The sequence below is a fragment of the Geotrypetes seraphini genome, chromosome 3 (assembly GCF_902459505.1).
Source record: "Geotrypetes seraphini chromosome 3, aGeoSer1.1, whole genome shotgun sequence".
Taxonomy (NCBI): domain Eukaryota; kingdom Metazoa; phylum Chordata; class Amphibia; order Gymnophiona; family Dermophiidae; genus Geotrypetes; species Geotrypetes seraphini.
In genome coordinates this window covers 243,625,844-243,647,441 of record NC_047086.1, presented here as the reverse complement: position 1 = coordinate 243,647,441, position 21,598 = coordinate 243,625,844, and the positions used below count along the sequence as shown (strand labels likewise).

Genomic DNA, 21,598 nt, shown 5'->3' with positions numbered 1-21,598 from the left:
AGAGTCACAAGGAGCTGCAGTGGAGGGGAAAAATAAAGAAATGACATACCTTTAAGTGCAATTAAAAGTGTAATAAAAATGGCAACCCTACTTCAAACATATGCTGGATTCTTCTTTTCATTCATTAATGTTTCTGATCATAAGAACCCTGTTTTAGTTCCTTGAGACAAACATTCAGGTTATGGGAGGTTAAAGAGGCACAGTATCGAAAAGGATCCTGCTTCGTATTAGAGAAAACCCTTTATCTGTCAGCAGGGATCACGAGGAACAGAGAAGTGTTGATGCTTTTGAAGTTTTATAGTGTACTTGTAACAAGACACTTCCCTTGTGGTACTGTTAACGCAATAATCCTTTCTTTTGTGTTTCAGACTCTCTCTCCATAAATCAAGCTCAGAAGAAGGCTCTGTAGGTCAGTATTGTTCACTTCCAGTGTTTTGAAAGATTTTTGTATTGCATATAATTAGGAATTATGAGAGATAATCTTCAGCAGTCACCATTTTTAATGTAAATGGCAGCAGCAGCAGCTTTAAATGAATGCATACATTAGCATCGCTATATATCAGCAGCAATACTTTATTATTCAAGCAGTATTGAGATGGTTAGACACATTTTTTTTGCCTGTCTAAACATATACATATACACCTACTGTTACTATTAATTATTTCTATAGCGCTACCAGACGTACGCAGTTCTGTACAGAGTCACAAAGAAGACAGTCCTTGCTCAAACGAGCTTACAATCTAAACAGACAAACAAGGGAATGGTTAATCTGCTGGCTAGGTTGGTGGGCAGTGGGGAGTAGGGTTATGGGTTAAAGGCTATACCAGAAAGGTGAGTTTTCAGTCTGCTTTTAAACAAGGTAAGGGAAGGGACTTAGCGGATAAACTCAAGTAGAATGATATATTTACCAGCCGCTGGTGAATGCGTAAGAACATAAGAATGGCCATACTAGGTCAGACCATTGGTCCATCTAGTCCAGTTTCCTGTTTCCAACAATGGTCAATCCAGGTTACAAATACCTGACAAAAACTTAAATAGTAGCAACATTCCACGCTACCCATGCATGTCTCAATAGCAGACTATGGACTTTTCCTCCAGGAACTTGTCCGAACCTTTCTTAAAACTCAACTATTCTAACCGCTGTTATCACATCCTCTGGCAACAAGTTCCAGTGAAAAAATATTTACTCCCATTTGTTTCGTTTCATTGAGTGTCCCCTGGCTTTTGTGCTTTTTGAAAGGGTGAAAAATCGATTCGCTCTTGCCCATTCTACACCTTTCAGGATTTTGTAGATCTGAATCATATCCCTCTTCAGCCATCTCTTATCTAAGCTGAAAGTCCTAACCTCTTTAGTCTTTCCTCATATGAGAGGAGGTCCATCACCCCCCCTCCCCTCATCATTTTGGTTGCTCTTCTTTGAACCTTTTCTAATTCTGCTATATCTTTTTTAGATACTGCAACCAAAATTATGCACAATACTTAAGGTGAGGTCGCACCATGTACAGAGGCACTATAATATTCTTGGTCTTATTTGCCATCCCTTTCCTAATAATTCCTAGCATCCTGTTTGCTTTTTTTTTGCTGCAGCCACACACTGAGCCGAAGATCTTAGCGTAGAGTCTACAATGACACCCAGATCTTTTTCTTGGGTGTTGACTCCTAAGGTGGACCCTAGCATAAGGACACTATGATTTGGATTATTCTTCCCAATGTGCATTACTTTGCATTTGTCCACATTAAATTTCATCTGCCATTTGTACACCCAGTCCAATTTATTAAGGTCTTTCTGCGATTTTTCACAGTCCTCATGTGTTTTAACAACTTTGAATAGTTTTGTGTCATCTGCTAATTGAATTACCTCGCTTGTTCCAATTTCCAGATCATTTATAAATATGTTAAACAATACTGGCCTTACTCTAGATCCTGTGACATTCCACTATTTACCCTCCTCCATCGAGAAAAATGGACATTTAACTCTACCCTCTGTTTTCTGTTCAATAACCAATTCCTAATCCACAGCAAAACATTGTCTCCTATCCCCTGACTTTTTAATTTTTTAGGAGTCTTTCATGCAGAACTAGGTCAAAAGCTTTCTGAATATTTAAATACACTAAATCAACCAGCTCACCTTTATCCACATGTTTATTCACACCTTCAAATAAATGAAGCAAATTGGTAAGGCGAGACTTCCCTTGATGAACCCATGCTGACTCTGTCCCATTAAACTATATTTGTCTATGTGTTCCATAATTTTACATTTTATAATAGTTTCCACTATTTTGCCTGGCACTGAAGACAGGTTTAGTGGTATGTAATTTCCCAGATTGTCCCTGGAGCCCTTTTTAAAAATTGGCATAACATTGGCCACCCTCCAATCTTCAGGTACTAGAGACAATTTTAGTAACAGGTTACAAATCACTAACAGCAATTTCATGTTTGAGTTCTTACAGTACCCTGGGATGTATGTCGTCCAGTCCAGGTGATTTATCACTCTTTAACTTGGTGTTTTGGCTCAATACATCTTCCAGATTCACTGAGATTTCTTTCAGTTCGCCACATTGTCACCCTTGAAAAACATTTCTGATTCAGGTAAATTTCTTACTAGAGAATGACGTGGTGGCTGTTACCCGCCGAAACAGTGGTGGTGGGGGGAAAGTGCTCACTACGGGCACGGGGACAAGGCCATCCACCACTCCGTGGAGCAGTGAATGGCCTTGTCCCCGCAGTTAAGAGAGGGAATGCACATGGTCACCGATCACGCACGCGGCCCCCTCCCTCCTTCCTACCTACCGAATCTATCTCCCTCCCCCTTACCTTTGCGGCACATTAGTAAAGTAACTTGCTGAAGCCGGCCGAGCTACCTGCAGTCGCGTGTGTTTGGGCAGAAGCTTCTCCTCTTGACACAAGGGGGAAGGAGGAAGATTCTTGGGCCAAGCGAGTGATACTGAAGGGCGGTGAGGTGGTGAGAGGGAAGGGTGGTGGTGGGGATAAGATGCTGAAGGGAAAAAATGGGGAAGGCAGAGTGGGGAGAAGATGCTGAAGGGAAAAAATGGGGAAGGCAGAGTGGAGAGAAGATGCTGAAGGGAAAAAATGGGGAAGGCAGAGTGGAAGAAGACACTGAAGGGAAAAAATGGGGAAGGCAGAGTGGGGAAAAGACGTTGAAGGGAAATGGGGAACAGAGAGTAGGAAGAAGACGCTGAAGAGAAATAGGGTACAGAGAGTGATTAGAAGATGCTGGAAGGGAAGAAGACAGAGATGCCAGACTATGGGGGCAGCGGAAGGAAGAAGATGGGTGCCAGACCAATTGGGGGGGGAATGAAGGGAGAGACACAGTAACAGAGCAAATGGAAGGCGCTGAGAGAAGACAGACAGTGGATGGAAGGAATTGAATGAAAAGATGAGGAAAGCAGAAACCATAAGAACATAAGAATTGCCACTGCTGGGTCAGACCAGTGGTCCATCCTGCCCAGCAGTCCACTCATGCGGTGGCCCCAAGGTCAAGAACAGTGCTCCAAATGAATCCAGTCTCACCAGTTTAGCATGAACTTGTCTAACTTTGTCTTGAAACCCTGGAGGGTGTTTTCCCCTATAACAGACTCTGGAAGAGCTTTCCAGTTTTCTACCACTCTCTGGGTGAAGAAGAATTTCCTTATGTTTGTACGGAATCTATCCCCTTTCAACTTTAGAGAGTGTCCTTTTGTTCTCCTATCTTGGAGAGGGTGAACAGTCTGTCTTTCTCTACTAAGTCTATTCCCTTCAGTATTTTGAATGTTTCGATCATGTCCCCTCGCAGTCTCCTCTTTTCAAGGGAGAAGAGGCCCAGCTTCTCCAATCTCTCAGTGTACGGCAACTCCTCCATCCCCTTAACCATTTTAGTTGCTCTTCTCTGGACCCTTTCAAGTAGTACCGTGTTCTTCATGTATGGCGACCAGTGCTGGACGCAGTACCATGGTCCGGTACAGCAGTACCATGGCCCGGTACAGCGGCATGATAACCTTCGCTGATCTGTTCATGATCCCCTTCTTGATCATTCCTAGCATTCTGTTTGCCCTTTTTGCTGCCACAGCACATTATGCAGATGGCTTTATGGACTTGTCGATCAGAACTCCCAAGTCCCTTTCCTGGGAGGTCTCTCTAAGTACCGCCCTGGACATCCATCACTTTGCACTTATCCACATTGAACCTCATCTGCCATGTCGATGCCCATTTCTCGAGCTTGATTATGTCACTCTGCAGTTCTTCACAATCCCCCTGTGTCTTCACTACTCTGTATAACTTTATATTGTCTGCAAATTTAATCACCTCACTCGTCATTCCAATGTCCAGATCTTTTATAAAGATGTTGAAGAGCACAGGTCCAAGCACCGAGCCCTGCGGCACCCTGCTGGTGACGCTCTTCCAGTCTGAGAATTGTCCATTTACCCCCACTCTCTGTTTCCTATGCTCCAACTAGTTTTTAATCCATGTGAGTATTTCACCCTCAATTCCATGGCATGCAATTTTCCAAAGTAGTCGTTCATGTGGAACTTTGTCGAACGCCTTCTGAAAATCCAAATATACAATGTCGACCGGGCCGCCCTTGTCTATCCACCTGTTTACTCCCTCAAAGAAGTGCAGCAAGTTCGTCAGGCAATAAAGATAGAAAAAGAAAATTCTATTTATTTATTTCCTTTTTTGCTTTAGGATAAAGTAGTATATTAGTTGTGTTGATAAAAATTTATAAACAAAGCCCTGCCAACTGAACATCTCTTTCTCTAGTTCAGCAGCCAAAACTTTGATTTATAAAGAAGTAATAAGCTAAATATTGCAGTACTGAGGTTAGTAAACTAAATTAAACTAAATCTTGGGTTTATATACCGCACCATCTCCACATTTGTGGAGTTCGGCACGGTTTACAGGAATTATAATGAGAAAGGAACTCCAAGGAAGGGTTGGGTGAAGATCGGAGAAGGAAGAGTGTTAGCGGGCTAGAATGTCGGGAGAGGAGGGAGAGTTAGGTTTTTGAGAAAAGCCAGGTTTTCAGATGTATGGATGCTGTGAGGATAGTAGTTGTGGGGACGGGGACAATGGAGGCGGGGATAGTGGTTGCAGGGATGGGGATGGGGCAGGGACAGGGCAGTGACAGGGACAGTGGTCGCGGGGACGGGGCAGTGACTGAGACAAATTTTTTCCTCGTGTCATTCTCTATTTCTTACATCTTCTTCTGTAAAGACCAAAGCAAAGAATTCATTCAGTTTCTCCACTATGGCTGTATCCTCCCTGAGTACCCTTTTTGTTCCTTGTTGATCCAACGATTCTTTTACAGGTTTTCTGCTTCTGATCTAGCTGAAAAGTTGTTACTATGAGTTTTTGACTCTTTGGCAAGTTTTTCTTCATATTCTCTTTTAGCCTTCATGCTTTGCATCTAACTTGCCAGTGCTTATGTTGCTTCTTATTTTCTTTATTTGAATCCTTTTTTCAATCTTTAAAAGATGTTCTTTTGGCTCTAATTTTCACTTCACCTTTTAATTATGCCAGCTGTCATTTGCTCTTCTTTTCACCTTTGTAAATACATGGAATATATCTGATCTGGGCTTCCAAGATGGTATTTTTTTAAAAATGTCCATCCCTGATTTATAGTCATAACCTTTGCTGTTGATCCTTTTAATTTTTTTTAACCATTCTCCTCGTTTTATCAGTCACTCTTCCAAAAATTAAATGCTGCTACAGTAGATTTCTTTTGTGGCCTCACTCCAGATATAAGCTCAAATTTGATCATGTTATGATCACAGTTCTCCAGCAGACCCAACACCATTACCTATTGTAGTATGCCCTGCATTCCACTAAGGACTAAATCTAAAATAGATCCCTTTCTTGTTGTTTCACGAAGCAGTGATTTATTACATTTAGGAATTTTACCTCCCTAGCACTCCCTAATATAAGAACATAAGAATAGCTATACTGGGTTAGACCAATGACCCATCCAGACCAGTATCCCAACCTCATGGTGAACAATCCAGGTCACAAGTACCTGGCAAAATTCCAAATAGTAGCAACCTTCCATTCTACCAAACCAAGGCAAGCAGTGGCTTCCACCGTGTCTGTCTCAATAGCAGACTATGAACTTTTCCTATAGGAATTTATCCAAATGTTTTTTTTTAAACCCACTATGTCAACCGCTCTTACCACATCTTCTAGCAATATGTTCCAGAACTTAACTATTCTCTGAGTGAAAAAATATTTTCTCCTATTGGTTTTAAGAATATTTCCCTGTAACTTCTAGTCTTTGTAATTTTTGATGGAGCAAAATATCAGTCCACTTGTTCTCAGGATATGATTGAAGTCTACAAAATCCGGAGTGGAGTAGAACGGGTACAGGTGGATCGATTTTTCATTCTGTCAAAAACTAGGGGACACTCGACGAAATTGCAGGGAAATACTTTTAAAGCCAATAGGAGGAAATATTTTTTTCACACAGAGAATAGTTAAGTTCTGGAACGCATTGCCAGAGGTTGTGGTACAAGCAGATAACATAGCTGGTTTTAAGAAAGGTTTGGACAAATTCCTGGAGGAAAAGTCCATAGTCTGTTATTAAGACATGGGGGAAGCCTCTGCTTGCCCTGGATCGGTAGCAAGGAATGTTGCTACCCTTTGGGTTTTGGCCGGGTACTAGTGACCTGGATTGGCCATCATGAGAATGGGCTACTGAGCTTGATGGACCATTGGTCTGACCCAGAAAGGCTATTCTTATGTTCTTAAGACACACAACATCACAAATACACGTACACATGAATGGAAATAATTCCATGAGGATGCTCCTCAAACTTTCCCTACCACATGTCCCATCAGTATGACCACAATGCAACTCGAATGAACTTGCTTTCTAGTGATTCAGATAGGTGTTTCATTTGCTTTCTTGGGGTTTTTACTGTGAAACCTACTGAATCATATACCTGTCTTAATGTACTGCCAACTAATGTACTTGTTGCTGTAGGACAGTGACACCATGTGGTTAAACTGTAAATGACATCTAATAGTGTATTGTATTATCACACTTGGTTTTATTTTGTTTATTCTTTCCAAAGCTATGCTTCATTCTAGCTGCTTTTGCCACATACATATAATAATAATAATAATTTTGTTTTTTGTATACCACCCAACCAATAGTTCTGGGCAATTCACATCAAGAGAACTGTTACATTTCAGAGAAAGTACAAAAACAGAGAGTACATCAATACATAGTAACATATACATATAAATGCACACAGAAAGGGATTCCATGAGCCATGCTCCACATACTTTCCCCATTTTCATTTCTTCACTAAATTAATAAAGTGATTGTGCATCTATTTTTATATCTCTGAAAGATATCAATATCACCGTGTGTCTAGACCAGTGGTCTCAAACCCAAACCTTTGCAGGGCCACATTTTAGATTTGTAGGTACTTGGAAGGCCTCAGAAAAAATAGTTAATGTCTTATTAAAGAAATGACAATTTTGCATGAGGTAATTTTAAAACTCTTTATAGTTTATAAATCTTTCCTTTTAGCTAAGTCTTAAGAATAATATTGTAATTTATAGTTAAAGAGACATATGATCAAGAAACTGTTTTATTTTACTTTTGTGATTATGATAAACATACCGAGGGCCTCAAAATAGTACCTGGCGGGCCGCAAGTTTGAGACCACTGATCTAGACCGTTCTTAGTAATGACACAAACCCATGGATGTGGTCCTGTTTTTTTGTGTGTGAGGGGAAGGAGATGGGAAATAATTTTTTAACCACGCAGCATGACCGACAAAAGTTCTGAAAGGCTTATTTTGCTGAGACTCATCCCAAACACATGAAGGTGCAATTACTAAAGGAATTTCCATGAGTTACCTGCAGAAAATCCCTCTCTGAAAATCTACCTACCTCCCCCAAACACACATCATAGGGAAAATGGGCAGTGCTGAGGACTGGGTTCAGGTAGGCAGGCTGCAGAATACACAGAGTAAAAATATCCCTGCAGCCCTGGTAGGAGCCATGTATGGAGTGGATAGATGGCCTAGTGGTTTGAGTCACTGCCTCAGCACACAGAGGTTGTGAGTTCAGTCTCACCTGTTCCTTGTGACTGGACAAATCACTCCATTGCCCCAGGTATCACGGTTAGATGGTGAGCCTGCCAGGACAGATAGGGAAAATACCTAAGGGAACCTGATTACTATTCAATGCACAGTACTCCCCTGAAATTTGTGGAGTTAAGGCAGGTCTATCTCCAAACATCCAAACTGTGCACTGGACGTTTTCTAAAATGTTTGATTATGGCAGAAAAAGGTTCAAAACAAGCAAAAGGTTGACCCTTAATCCCACAGAAAATATGAATCCAGCGAAGACAAAAACTCTGTGGAGATGGTGATGTTCAGGATGCAGACTTTATTAAGAAATATACAAATTCATAATTCACATAAAATATATCTAGGACCCAAACCGTTGGGAACTGTGGACCCAACACGGTCCGTGTTTCGACAATACTGTCCTCCTCAGGGGTCTCTAAAAGTCCCGATATAAAAACACGTGGATTAAAAACTGAAGTCAATACTGAGTCATTCAAGTCATAAGCCTGCCCTAGTCCTGCCCACACCATGCCTCTAACACGCCACCTTGAGATTTAGATAAACTACTGCTCAGCAGCATAGATATCCATCTAGAAAATAGGTTTCAAAAATAGCAAATTGGATGAGTTTGGCAAGAAAAGCATCCATCTACCCCTTTTTTTTTTTTTTCCTTTTATCAAATCATTTATGTTCAAATGATTTTTATTGTTCCAATAGAAAACAAAAAGTACAATCGGTAACTTATTACACTAAAGAACAATGCAACCATCCTCCCCACCCAACCCTCTCCACCCCCGGAGTCCAGTGCCATAATGAAACTGAGAGTCCGAGATCTTCCTAAATATTCAAGAGTCTGCTACGTGCATGTGGAGTGAGATCCTGCCAGAAACATTCCCAGGTCTGGCGAAATCTACGACCCGGTCCACGATCCAGATCTCCCACCAATCTCCGCTCTAGCGTTGCATGGATTATCATCAGGGATCTCCATTGAGCATAAGTCAGGGGAGTAGTAGACAGCCAGTTGGTGAGAATGGCTTTCTTCCCCAGCAAGAGTACTCTGGTTATAAATGCGGACATTCCCTTGGGTTTAGGCGTGGCTATGTTGTAATACCCAAATAATGCTCTTGGTTGTGGAAGCCAGCGCCTCCCCCAAAGCTGCGTAACATAGTGTCCCAGGTGACTCCAAAACTGGATAATTTTAGGACAGGCCCAAAGCATGTGACCCAAGGAAGCATGAGCATGATCACATTTCGGGCATAAATGAGACGGCGTAATCCCCATTCGGGCAGCTCGTTCTGGTGGGATATAGAGTCTCAGAACAATTTTCAATTGCATTTCCCAGTGGGTGATATTAGGAGATACCATTTGAATACGTTTCAATACCCTTTGTAGCTGATGGCCCGTAAGTGCACACTGGAGGTCTTCTGCCCACGCTGTCGCCAAAATGTTCAAGTTATCCATCTACCCCTTTATGCCACTTTCTGATGTTTTTCTCTTTTGTAAATGGCCATTGCTGGGAGCAGGATACTAGGCTAGATATATCATTGGTCTGACCTAGTATGGCTATTATATTCTTATGTAACAAGCTGCTTAAATCAAAGCCAAGATATATAGCTGCACCCTGAAAAGTATAGCAAGCATTTGGCTAAAGATTTGTGTCTGGAATTTTATGAGCATCGAAGCATTTCATACTCTGGGCCATAGTAGGGTTAGAGGACAAAATCTAGGGGTTCCCTTATAAGTCTAACTTTTCTAGTTCTCACACTGTAGAAGCCAAAATGAAGTAAGCCCAGACATTTCTGCACAAAGTCATAAGAACACTAAATGTATCTGAAGATGAAATAACCCGCTGAATTCTTTTATGTCGCTTCCATTGATTATGATATATCCCCAAAACTTAATCTATCAGCTGGAACCCAGCTGCAGTTTGAACTGGCCACCCAGAAAGCAAAATCTTATGACGTGGGGTTAACAATAGATCAAAAGAAAAAACAATAAAGGAACCTCAAGCAACAAAATGTAATAGAGAAACAGCTTTAATATATTTATATATTCTTTTGTTTTGCCCTAGGAAATATTAGTCTATGACAAAATCTAATTTCTCTCTGGATTATTTTTGTTTTGTCATTTTCATATGCTATATAGTTTACTCTGTATGTTTTGTAGTTTGATAATGTCAAAGGTGATACGTTATTTATTTTCTGTTATGGTAATTTGAAGACATGTGGATAATTGAAATTTGATTAATTGATATATTTTTGATGGTTGAGGAAGTTATAACTAAGGGGGTCCTTCTACCAAATTCTGCTAAAGTTTTGTAGTTACAATGCAGAAAATGCAAAGCCTGTGTGCTAATTGTTAGAGGTATTCCCAGCATGATCAAGTTAATCATTCCATATGTACCACCTCGCTTAACTTAATTCTTCCGACTGCAGTTTGCCCCCACCCCCCTCCCCCCCACATACACTTTGGGAGCTTTGTCTCTCCTCTTCCCAACTACAGTATAATCTCGTTATAACGGACTCGCTTATAATGAAACCTCGCCTATAGCGGACGAGGTCCGCTGGTCCCGCCGTGCGCCATTATAAATATACAGAGAATCATTGCATATAGCGGACTCGCATATAATGGACTTTCGGATATAACGGACAACTAATTTGGTCCCCAGAGCCGCTTTTAGCTGTAGTTTTCTTTGGCTATAACGGACATGCAGGCTCCGCCTACAAGGCGCGTGGCATGCCGGTGATATAGTATCAAAATGCAACCCAAAAGAAAAAGACAGAGTATTTTTCTTTCCAGTACAGTACAATATAATGCTTTAGAACATCTTTTAGGGCTCCTTTTACAAAGGTGCGCTAGCGGTTTTAGCACACGCACTGGATTAGCGCGCGCTATGGTGCGCGCTAGCTGAAAATCTACCGCCTGCTCAAAAGGAGGTGGTAGCGGCTAGCGCGCAGCAATTTAGTGCGGGCTATTCCGCGCGTTAAGGCCCTAGCACGCCTTTGTAAAAGGAGCCTTTAGTGTTCTGGTTTTGCAATCATTTCGTGCCATATCAATGTTTTGCTGAGTTTTGTTCTTGATGTTGCTGATATGGTTGTGAAGTGACTGTTGTTCATTGATTGAACGTTGTTTCAAGTTGACCTAAATGAAGTTTTAAAAAATTGCAGCTTTGGATATAATGGACTCTGGATATAAAGGATTGTTTTTCCAGGTCCCTTGAAGTCTGTTATAACGAGATTATACTGTATCTGCTTTTCATTATATAGGACCAAAACTTTGGAATGAGCTTCTACTACACAACAGAACCCAATCTTCCCTCACGAACTTCAAACTATCACTAAGCCCCATTTGTTTATCGAGTTGTTTCTCTCAACAAGTACATAAAACGCATTTGTTTCAAGTTTATTAAATTTTGTTATCCCACCTTTTCATAGCGGCTAACATTCATAATACATTTGAGTGGGGTAAAAACAATTAAGACAGAATAATAAAATGGCATCAAATATTAAAATAACATCAAAGTTTAAAAACAAAAAACAAAAACAGCAACAACAACAGCAAAACTAAACTTTAAAACAGACGAATGTACTGGCACAAAAAGGAGGGGGAAGAACTACAATAATTTCAAAAGAAAAGAACAAAAATGGAAAAAACAAAAGGTAGGGTAGACACTGCAGGTTTTATTTTCTTGAACATAAAGGCTGGTCAGAAGAAAATTCTACTATTTGGTTAAAAGAGAACATCCTTAAAATGACGGTTGCACTGAAAAAGCGTCTTCAGAAAGCATGGAGGGGCATAATCAAAAGGGACGTCTAAATCCGTTTTCGTCTAAGTCGCAAGTTGTCCAAAGTAAAAAACAGCCTAGGACACATTTTCGAAAAATACATCCCGAATTTTTTTTTTATTTCGAAAATGGTCTAACTATACGTCCTGCCGATCTGATCGTCCAAGTCACTAAATCGTCCATCTTTAAAACACATTTTCGTCCAACTTTTTGTCCAAGTCAAAAATGCCTAGAACAAGCCCTGTTGGACGTGGGAGGGGTCTGCAAAGTGATGGATTGAACAGCCAGACATGGCAAGAGTGCTATTCAAATTTGCCTGCCTTTGTTTCAAATCTGTCCTTGGCATGGCCCCGCTGTACCTAGTCTCCCATTTTAAATTCGATTGTTCCACCAGACCCACACGTAGAATACTTTTGTTCAGCCACCCTTCAATAAAAACCTGCCAATACAAAAGATTCCTAAACAGAACGCTAGCCTTCCAAGCAAGTCAACAAAACAACTGGCTAGGCAACGTCATCAAAAAAAACTCTCCTCATCTTACCTTAACTTCAGAAAACTAATTAAAACAAACCTGTTCAACCGATTTGTAGCCAAGAACCCTTAAACCTCTACTGCACTCCTTTTCACATCTTCTTGTTTCCCCACATTGTGACTTTATGTAACCAAAATCCTCACTGTTATTTTTTTCTTCTTCACTGTATCCAAAACCTCCATTGTTATTTTCCTTCGCTGACTGTCCAGCTCTTCTTGTTGTAAACCGCCTCGAACTACTATGGCTTTGGCGGTATATAAAAATAAAATTATTATTATTATATAGTGGGGTACCTTACAGGGCACTGCTGTGAACTTCACAAAAAGGGTGCCATGGCTTCTCCTCCCTACAACTCCCTTATAGGTTATGGTGAGCCCCCAAACCACCTCCAGAATCCCCTAGACCCACTTATCTACCACCCCAATAGCCCTTATGGCTGCAGGAGCCACTTATATGCCAGTACAAAAGGGTTTTGGGGGTGTATAGGGGACTGCACATGTTTAAGTTTCAATGCAGTGATTACAGGGACTTATGGGCATGGGTCCTCCTCTCCATGAGTCCCTAACCCACCCCTAGATGACTTAACCTGCCTCTGGGCTGGACGACTAGGCTTTCCTATGCAAGGTGGCCAGGTGATAATGGTCTGGAGGCTGAAATAAAAGTTTTATGGGGGGGGGGGTTGGTGATCACTGGGGTAGTGTGTGGGAGTCTCTTATGTGTTTTCTGTGCTTATCTGGTGAGTTTAGGTGGGTTTTTGTGATTTAGATCATGTTTTATATGGTCTAAGTCACAACGTCCAAGTTCCGTCAAGGCTCTGTTGTTAAACTTTGGATTATACATGCTGTACGACTAAGTCTAAACCGGCCAACGTCCCGCCCAACACCTACCCTCGACACGCCTCCCGAAACGCCCCGTTTAGCTTTGGACGTTGAGCGGCACTATGAAGGCCTAGGTTTTAATTGACATATAGTTTTAAAAAATTAACTAATTAAGAGTTCTGTGTGAAACTTGGAGCAGTGCCTAGCGACGCCTAAGTCAAGGCACCCTCTGACGCCCAACGATGCCTACCTTGAAAGTAGGAGGATGTGGGGAATAGACGTGGTAAACTTAGGTGTCGCTGTGTGTGCAAGATAGGTGCCAGTAAATTAGGCCCGGTAAAACCTGACCTAATGTGCCGGTGCCTACCTCAAGAGTGGCTAGCAACGCCCTAAGTCCACTTAGGTGCTACTAGGTCTGATTCTACAAGCGGCGCCTAGCGATTGGTTGACAATCACATGGAATGGCATTGTTTACAGAATCTGACCCTGAATATCTACATTGGGTGTGCAGTTTAAGAATTAACCCACTTACTACTTCTACTATTTATTATTTCTATAGCGCTGAAAGGCGTACGCAGTGCTAGTCATTGTAACATACAATAGTCCCTGCTCAGAAGAGCTTACAATCTAATTTAGACAGGACATTTCAGGGTTGGGGAGATTATGGTAGAGGAATGATACAGTGGGTATAGGTATCTGACAGCAGTGAGTGGGAGTTAAGAGTTGAAAGCGGTTTCAAAAAAGTGGGCATTTAGCTTGGATTTGAATACTGCTAGGGATGGAGCATGACGTATTGATTCAGGCTGCCTGTTTCAGGCATACGGTGCCAAAAGAAAGAAGGGACAGAGTCTGGAGTTGGCAGTGGAAGAGAAGGGTACAGATAAGAGGGGCTTGCCTGATGAACAGAGATCACAGGGAGGAGCATAGGGGGAGATAAGTGAAGAGAGATATTGAGGGGCTTCAGAGTCAATGCACTTGTAAGTCAGCAAGAGGAGTTTAAGCTGTATTCGGAAATGGATGAGGAGCCAATGAAGCGACTTGAGGAGAGGGGTAATGTGAGAATAGCGGCTCTCACAGAATATGAGTCGTGCAGCAGAATTTTGAACAGATTGAAGAGGTGAGAGATGGGTGCACGGGTGCACTTATCCCCCGGATTCTATATATGGCGACTAAAGTTGTGCGCAAAAACCCATGCGCATTGCCAGTTTGTGTGTGCAAGTTAATGGGTTAAGAAGCCAATCAGCACTAATAATTGCCACTTAACAAGCAATTCTTGGCACAATTTAGAATAAATTAGAATAATTGGCACTAATTAGAATTTACACTCATAACTTGCTAAGCAAGTAATGCTTTTATTGGGGGGGGGTGCCACATATAGAATTAGGTCCTTAATGGGCAATTTTATAAAGTACTTATTAACAATTACATGCTGATTATGGCCACATTTAATTAGAATAATTGCATTTAAGTGTATAAATACCAAAAATCCAGCTAAGGACTATTCGGTAATAATCCGTGCATCTTGCTTTGCACATATTGTACACGTAAGAATACCAATAGGCGGAGTCTGGGTGAATCATGGTTAGGACACGTGGAGGGGCATAATCGAAAGGGATGTCTAAGTCCGTTTACATCCATTTCGCAAGTCGTCCAAAGTAAAAAACAGCTTAAGACATATTTTGGAAAAATACGTCCAACTTTTTTTTCGTTTCGAAAATCGTCTAATTATACATCCCGCTGATCTGATCGTCCAAGCCGCTAAATCGTCCATCTTTATACCACATTTTCGTCCAACTTTTTGTTCAAGTCCAAATTGCCTAGAACAAGCCCTGTTGGATGTGGGAGGGGTCTGCAAAGTGATAGACTGAACACCCAGACATGGTACCTAAATAGTGGGGTACCTTACAGGGCACTGCTGTGAACTTCACAAAAAGGGTGCCATGGCTTCTCCTCCTTACAACTCCCTTATAGGTTATGGTGAGCCCCCCAAACCACCTCCAGAATCCCCTAGACCCACTTATCTATCACCCCAATAGCCCTTATGGCTGCAGGAGCCACTTGTATGCCAGTAAAAAGGGTTTAGTTGGTGTATAGGGCAGTGCACATGTTATGTATCAATGCAGTGATTACAGGGGCTTATGGGCATGGGTCCTCCTCTCTATGGGTCCCTAACCCACCCCTAGATGACTTAAGCTGCCTCTGTGCTGGACGACTAGGCTTTCCTATGCCAAGCTGCCAGGTGATGATGGTCTGGAGGCTGAATTTTAGTGGGGTGGGGGGGGTCGGTGATCACTGGGGTAGTGTGTAGGAGGTCTGTTTTATGTGTTTGCAGTGCTTATCTGGTGAGTTTAGATCTGAAATTCTGTGACCGAGTGCAGTAATTGAGCCTTGATTTTTGAATGTCCTGGTAGCCCTGACACAGCGGATGGTCTTTATTATAAAATTCCCGCGAAACGCTGGCCGCATCGGCAAACAAACACCGGTGACTGTATTTCCCTGTAAAGACAAGTCAGCTACAAAGCTAAGTCGCTTTTCTGGTCTAAGTTTTTCATATCCTAGCTTGCACTTACACAATGTAACCCTGTAGGGGTTGTATCTATAGCTTCATTTAAATGCTTTTGAAAAACTTTCTAAAAAATTTTTGTGTGTTGGCAATGATTGGAGCAGGAGCAATTTCACTACGCAGATTATCCTCAGTTTGTGATTGGCACTGCTGTGCATAGGCTCCGATTCTGAGGCCGTAGCCCTTCAAATCTGTTGGGCTAATAACACTGATGTGTATTGCTGGCTATTAGCAGTATTTAGGTTTGCTTTCTACTGTAAAAAAAATGTTGCCATAGTCCAGACAGGAGATGACTAGTGAGTGAATAAGGATGTTGGGAGATGCTTGTTTTTTTAATATTTATTTTTAATTATAAACTGCTATGAAGCCTAATTGGACCATTTGGTGGTATATCAAATGTGAATAAATAAATAAATCTCATGAAGTTAGCACACAGAAACTGCTTTACTACATGGCTAAGTGCAGTGACAGAAGATGTGGTAATTAAAAGTGCCATTAAAAAAACAATTAGAAAATGCATTCTTTGCATTAGTAACGGTGTGCCTATTTTCCAACTCAGAACATGGTATGCAGAAAGGCCCTGATTCTATATTTGACATCTAGCTCCTAGGCACCGTTGAGCGCAGGTGTCAATCATCCGCTAGGCGCCATTTATAGAATCGTGTCCAGTGGCACTTAAACATTCTTAGATACTGGTAGGCATTATAACCTTAGGCACACCGTCATTTAGGTCAGGGTTTTCTTGGCCTAAATGAGGATGCCTAAGGTAGGCCCCTAACTGGTGCCTAAGTGAAACTATGCCCCAAATCTGCCCCTGAATTTTGTTTTACCGCCTGTTAAAGGATGTAAACTTAAACAACATCATCAACATCTTTTTTCATATCAGACAGCGTTATGGGGCAAGAATTTAGAACAATTGCTTTTGCTTTCTGATACTTATGGGGAATTTAGGAGACATCTAAAAACATATCTGTTTTTGAAATATTTAGGCAGCTGATTCGTTAAAATCTTACCATGCAATATTCAGATAATTTTAGTGTTCTTAGTTATTGGCTTTTAACTTTTTAGTTCTATTCACCTTTTTATTGTATTTTTTAATTATTGTAAACCGCATAGAACTTTACGGCCTTGTAGTATATAAACTGATTATTATTATTATTATTAATATTACTTACTGGTAAGCCATGGTTTAGATGCCTTACCTTGAAGTGTTGGCGCCTACTGGCTAATTCATTTTTTTAAATGTTTTTCTAATTGGGTTTTAATGGCGCAGAGATTGACATGGGGACAGAATTTCACCCCACCCCATGGATAACCCATGTCATTTTTTAGTATCTATCTCAATCTCAGCCCTTCTATACCAACATTCTTAAGTTCCACATGGAAATCGGCAAGGCGCCTACACCAAGGCACTTTCACTAAAAGTAGGCATGGTTAGGGACTGAGTTTAAGCGTGGAAAGCATTAGGCGCCAGTAGGCATCTCTGTTAGGTACCAGTAAATTAGGCCAAGAAAACCCTGGCCTAATATGCTGGCACCTAACATTATGATGCCTATTAGCGCCTAACTCAAATTAGGCCCCACTAGGTGTGATTCTGTAAACAGCACCTAGCAGTTGATTGACAATCGCACCGAGTGTCGCCTAGCCACTAGGTACTGTTTATAGAATCAGGGCCTAGGTTTCTGTGCACTATGGACCTTATTCTATAAACGCCGCATAGAGATACTTATCTCTTAAGCACCATTTGGCATGGTTGTCAATCTAAGAGTCATTTATAGAATCATACCTAGCAGCACTTAACTCAACTTAGGTGCCAGTAGGATTTAAAACTAGAAAAGGACACCAGAAAGCTCAATAAAGGAATTAAGCCAATACTCCACAGAACGCTTTAGCAAATGAAAAAACATTTAACATAGAAACATAGAAAGATGACGGCAGAAAAGGGCCACAGCCCATCAAGTCTGCCCACTCCATTTACCCACCCTATTAAGTCTGAGTGCTAATGACTTAGTTCCTTAACTCGACCGTCGCAGGGATCCCACGTGGATGTCCCATTTATTCTTAAAGTCGAGCACACTGGTGGCCTTGATCACCTGCACCGGAAGTTTGTTCCAGTGATCTATCACCCTTTCTGTGAAGAAATACTTCCTGATGTCACCACTAAATTTCCCTCCTCTGAGTTTGAGCGGGTGCCCCCTTGTGACCGAGGGTCCCTTGGGAAAGAATATATCGTTTTCCACCTCTACACGACCTGTGACGAACTTGAATGTCTCGATCATGTTACCCCTTTCCCTGCGCTCCTCTAGGGTATAGAGCTGCAGCTTGCCCAGTCTTTCTTCGTATGAGAGACCCTTGAGTCCAGCGACCATCCTAGTGGCCATCCGCTGGACCGACTCAGCTCGAAGCACATCTTTCCGGTAATGTGGTTTCCAGAATTGCACACAGTATTCCAGATGAGGTCTCACCATGGTTCTGTAGAGTGGCATTATGACTTCAGGTTTGCGGCTGACGAAGCTTCTATTGATACATCCCATCATTTGTCTTGCCTTGGATGAGGCCTTCTCTACTTGTTTGGCAGCCTTCATGTCTGCGCTGATGATCACTCCCAAGTCCCGTTCTTCTGAAGTCTTAGCTAGTATTTCTCCATTCAAGGTGTATGTTCTGCATGGATTTCTGCTACCGAGATGCATGACCTTACACTTCTTAGCGTTGAAGCCCAGCTGCCATGTTGAGGACCAGTTTTCCAATGTGATCAGATCCTGCATCATACTATCTTTGAGATTGCTTTCACCTACTATATTACACAGTTTGGCGTCGTCGGCAAACAGTGCTACTTTACCCTGTAGTCCTCGGGTCAAGTCCCTTATGAATATGTTGAAAAGGGATGGTCCCAGGACTGAGCCCTGCGGCACTCCACTAGTCACTTCCGATGTCTCAGAGAGGGTGCCATTTAGGGGGCTAACAACATGTAGGAAACAGGAGGCTACTCCCCACTTGGTATATGAAAGGGTGAATCACAAATAATACAAAGAAAGAGGAGTATATGATAATACAGAAACTATAATTATAATCTATGTGCATGAGGACTTGTTCTGACCGGTTAAAGTTCAGGAAAATGGTAAAGACCGAAATATATGTTGAGGCCTTTTTCTGAATCTGTGTTGTAAAGTTGGCCAGGATATCTTGAATTGCGATCATGATGATTTAATTTAGTGCAGATTGGTAATATATTGCTTCTCTGGTTTTTGAGGGGTTATGCTAATATGTGATTGTACTGTAACTGAAAATGTTTTTATGTATCCTGTCTTGAACTATTGTGAATGTTTTACTGTTAACCGCTTAGAGATAGGTGGTCTAGAAATTTTAGAAATGAATAAATAATAAATATGTAAGTTATACATATATGTAGCTCATATATTGTAACACCTTTACTGAAGCTCATGCAAACTGCTCTAAATTGACTTTCCAGTGATTAGTAGCTTCCAATAAACAATTAACAATAATGTCAGATGCTGGTATATTAGGCTAGGGTTTTTCTTGTCTAATTTGCCAGCATCTAACACAGACGTCTACCGACCACGCCATGCCTATTCTCCTCCCCTAACCATGCCCACTTTTCAGGTAGGTGAGGGTAGGTGCCTTGCCAGGTTCTGCGCAGAAATCATAATCATTTTTTAATGAGCTTTTATAGGCATGGTGGGTTACCACACCAATTAAACCAGTTAGGCGCTGCTGAACTAGGCTGGAATCAGGACCTATATGCCCATAACCTCCTTATTTTCTATCCCATACAGTTATCATGTGAAACACCTTCACCCTCCACATTCTTAAACATTTCCTCATGTGATCACTCTAATAAAATATAGAGTAAAAGAGTTCCCTCACAGTGGAACTTTCCAACTGCCAAACCATCATGTACAGCAATCTTATATGGGAAAACCATGTAAGAAATTTGTCAACTAGATCAACAATTTAGCACTTATCCAGCTGAAAATCAAATTTCTTCATACACACTTTCAAGATGCACATTTTTTTTGTAATGATAAAATAGAATACATTCATCCATCAAAAATAACCAGACACTAGCTAATAAGGCCTTAAAAATCTGTTCATCTTGTCACTTTGAAAATAAAGGTTAAAAGTCAGGGCAGAAGCAAACTGAAATAATGAAAGAAAACTTTTGACTGCTGAGTAAGACTGTTACTGATCTGCTTGTGATTCTTTCCTCTGACTGGATTTGTTTGTTCTCAGGGAAAACAGACTGGAAAAAGAAAAATAAATATTTTTGGCAAAATTTCCGAAAAAACCAAAGAGGAATAATGAGACAGACGTCAAAAGGTATTGTACTGTTTACATGAAATGAAGAAATTAGGTTACAGAATTTAGGTCATTAGGATCAAATATATCAATGGATTGTTTGCATTCTGAAATAATAAATCAATTTTTCCCTTTAAACATACTGTAATAACAGGCCCTACATTCCCCACCTGCAAACTAGAGGAATCAGTGGAACAGGTTATATAAAACAAACCTCCATCGAGCTCTCAGTAAAGTTTCAGAGGGGTAAAAATAGAAGAGGCAGAGCAGGCTGTGAAGGACTTGGCTCTGGAAGGAGGGAGGGCCAAAAGCCTCACCCAAACGACAGTTGAGAGTTGGGCGCAGAGAGGCATGAAAAGCTAAGAGACCAGCAAACAAAGTCAACAGGTAAAGCCAACTACAAAATCAACTCTAGGAGAATGAACCAGAATTATTTACAAATGGGGCTACCTTACAAACTTTTGAAATTATTTAGGAGAGGAAATTATTGCTTAGGTATGAAGAAGAAGGACCAGGATTTCTGGTCCTGGGCATTAAAGGAGCACTTCTATAAAATAGGTGCTAATATTATCACACATTACACATGTAAATATTTGGCATACTAGAATATATGCATGTATCTGTGCATATACTCACTCTTATGTCATTTGCACCTAAGCGCTATTGTGTAGATACTCATCTATATTGGAAGGGGCCATACTCATGGGTGGAGCTTAGATGGGGCACATATTTGCATACATACCTTATAGAACACTTTAAATCACATATGTATCTTTGGCGTATAAACATCCACAATTACGCCAGGTCTATGTAAGTGCCTGTGTTTAAATTATAGGCACATATAAGCCTGGTTAGGCTGATATTCTAAAAAGAAAAGTAGGCACTTACACTCCTTTATATGAGAGTCAATTGAAATGTTTATAGCCTAAGCAAGAAAATAACATTTTTTGGGGGGGAAATGAAATTTATTTTCAACATAGTCTCCTTTTAACTCAATACATTTGCTTCTACGTTTTTCCAGACCTTTCATGCCTTCAGTAAAATACAAAACATCTAAACTGAAAAAATAGCTATTTACAGTATCTATGACCAGAGAATCCAAATAAAATTTCTCCTTAGACAGCCATTTTTTCAGGTTCAGAAACAGAAAGAAGTTCCATGGGGCCAAATCTGGGAAGTACGATGGATAGGGAATTAATTAGAACAATTCATGAAATTTCACCATTGTGATTGTTGATGTGTGAACCGTGCATTATCTTGGTGGAAGAGAATATTCTTCTTGGCCAAATGAGGACATTTCATCTTGATTTTGGTGTTTAAACGTTGTAATAAGTCAGCATATTATTCACCATTAATAGTTTTTCCCTTTTCCAGATAGTCAATAAAAATTATCTCATGGAGATCCCAAAAGACAGTCGTGAGTCGCCATCACCTTCCCAGCTGACAGAGCCGTTTTTGCTTTTGTCAGAGTCAGTTCATCTGTAGTCCATTGTTTGGATTGTGTTTTGT

General features: G+C 41.0%; 1 protein-coding gene across 3 annotated transcripts in view; it reads left to right on the top strand.

The window, feature by feature from the left end:
• SASH1 (SAM and SH3 domain containing 1) overlaps positions 1 to 21,598 on the top strand; it is a 512,910-nt gene that overhangs the window by 278,926 nt on the left and 212,386 nt on the right. For all 3 annotated transcript variants that reach the window (XM_033936578.1, XM_033936577.1, XM_033936580.1), the window contains exons 5-6: positions 369 to 409; positions 20,024 to 20,110. In XM_033936578.1, the coding sequence (XP_033792469.1) occupies positions 369 to 409; positions 20,024 to 20,110 (128 nt within the window). The remainder of the gene's footprint in view (positions 1 to 368; positions 410 to 20,023; positions 20,111 to 21,598) is intronic.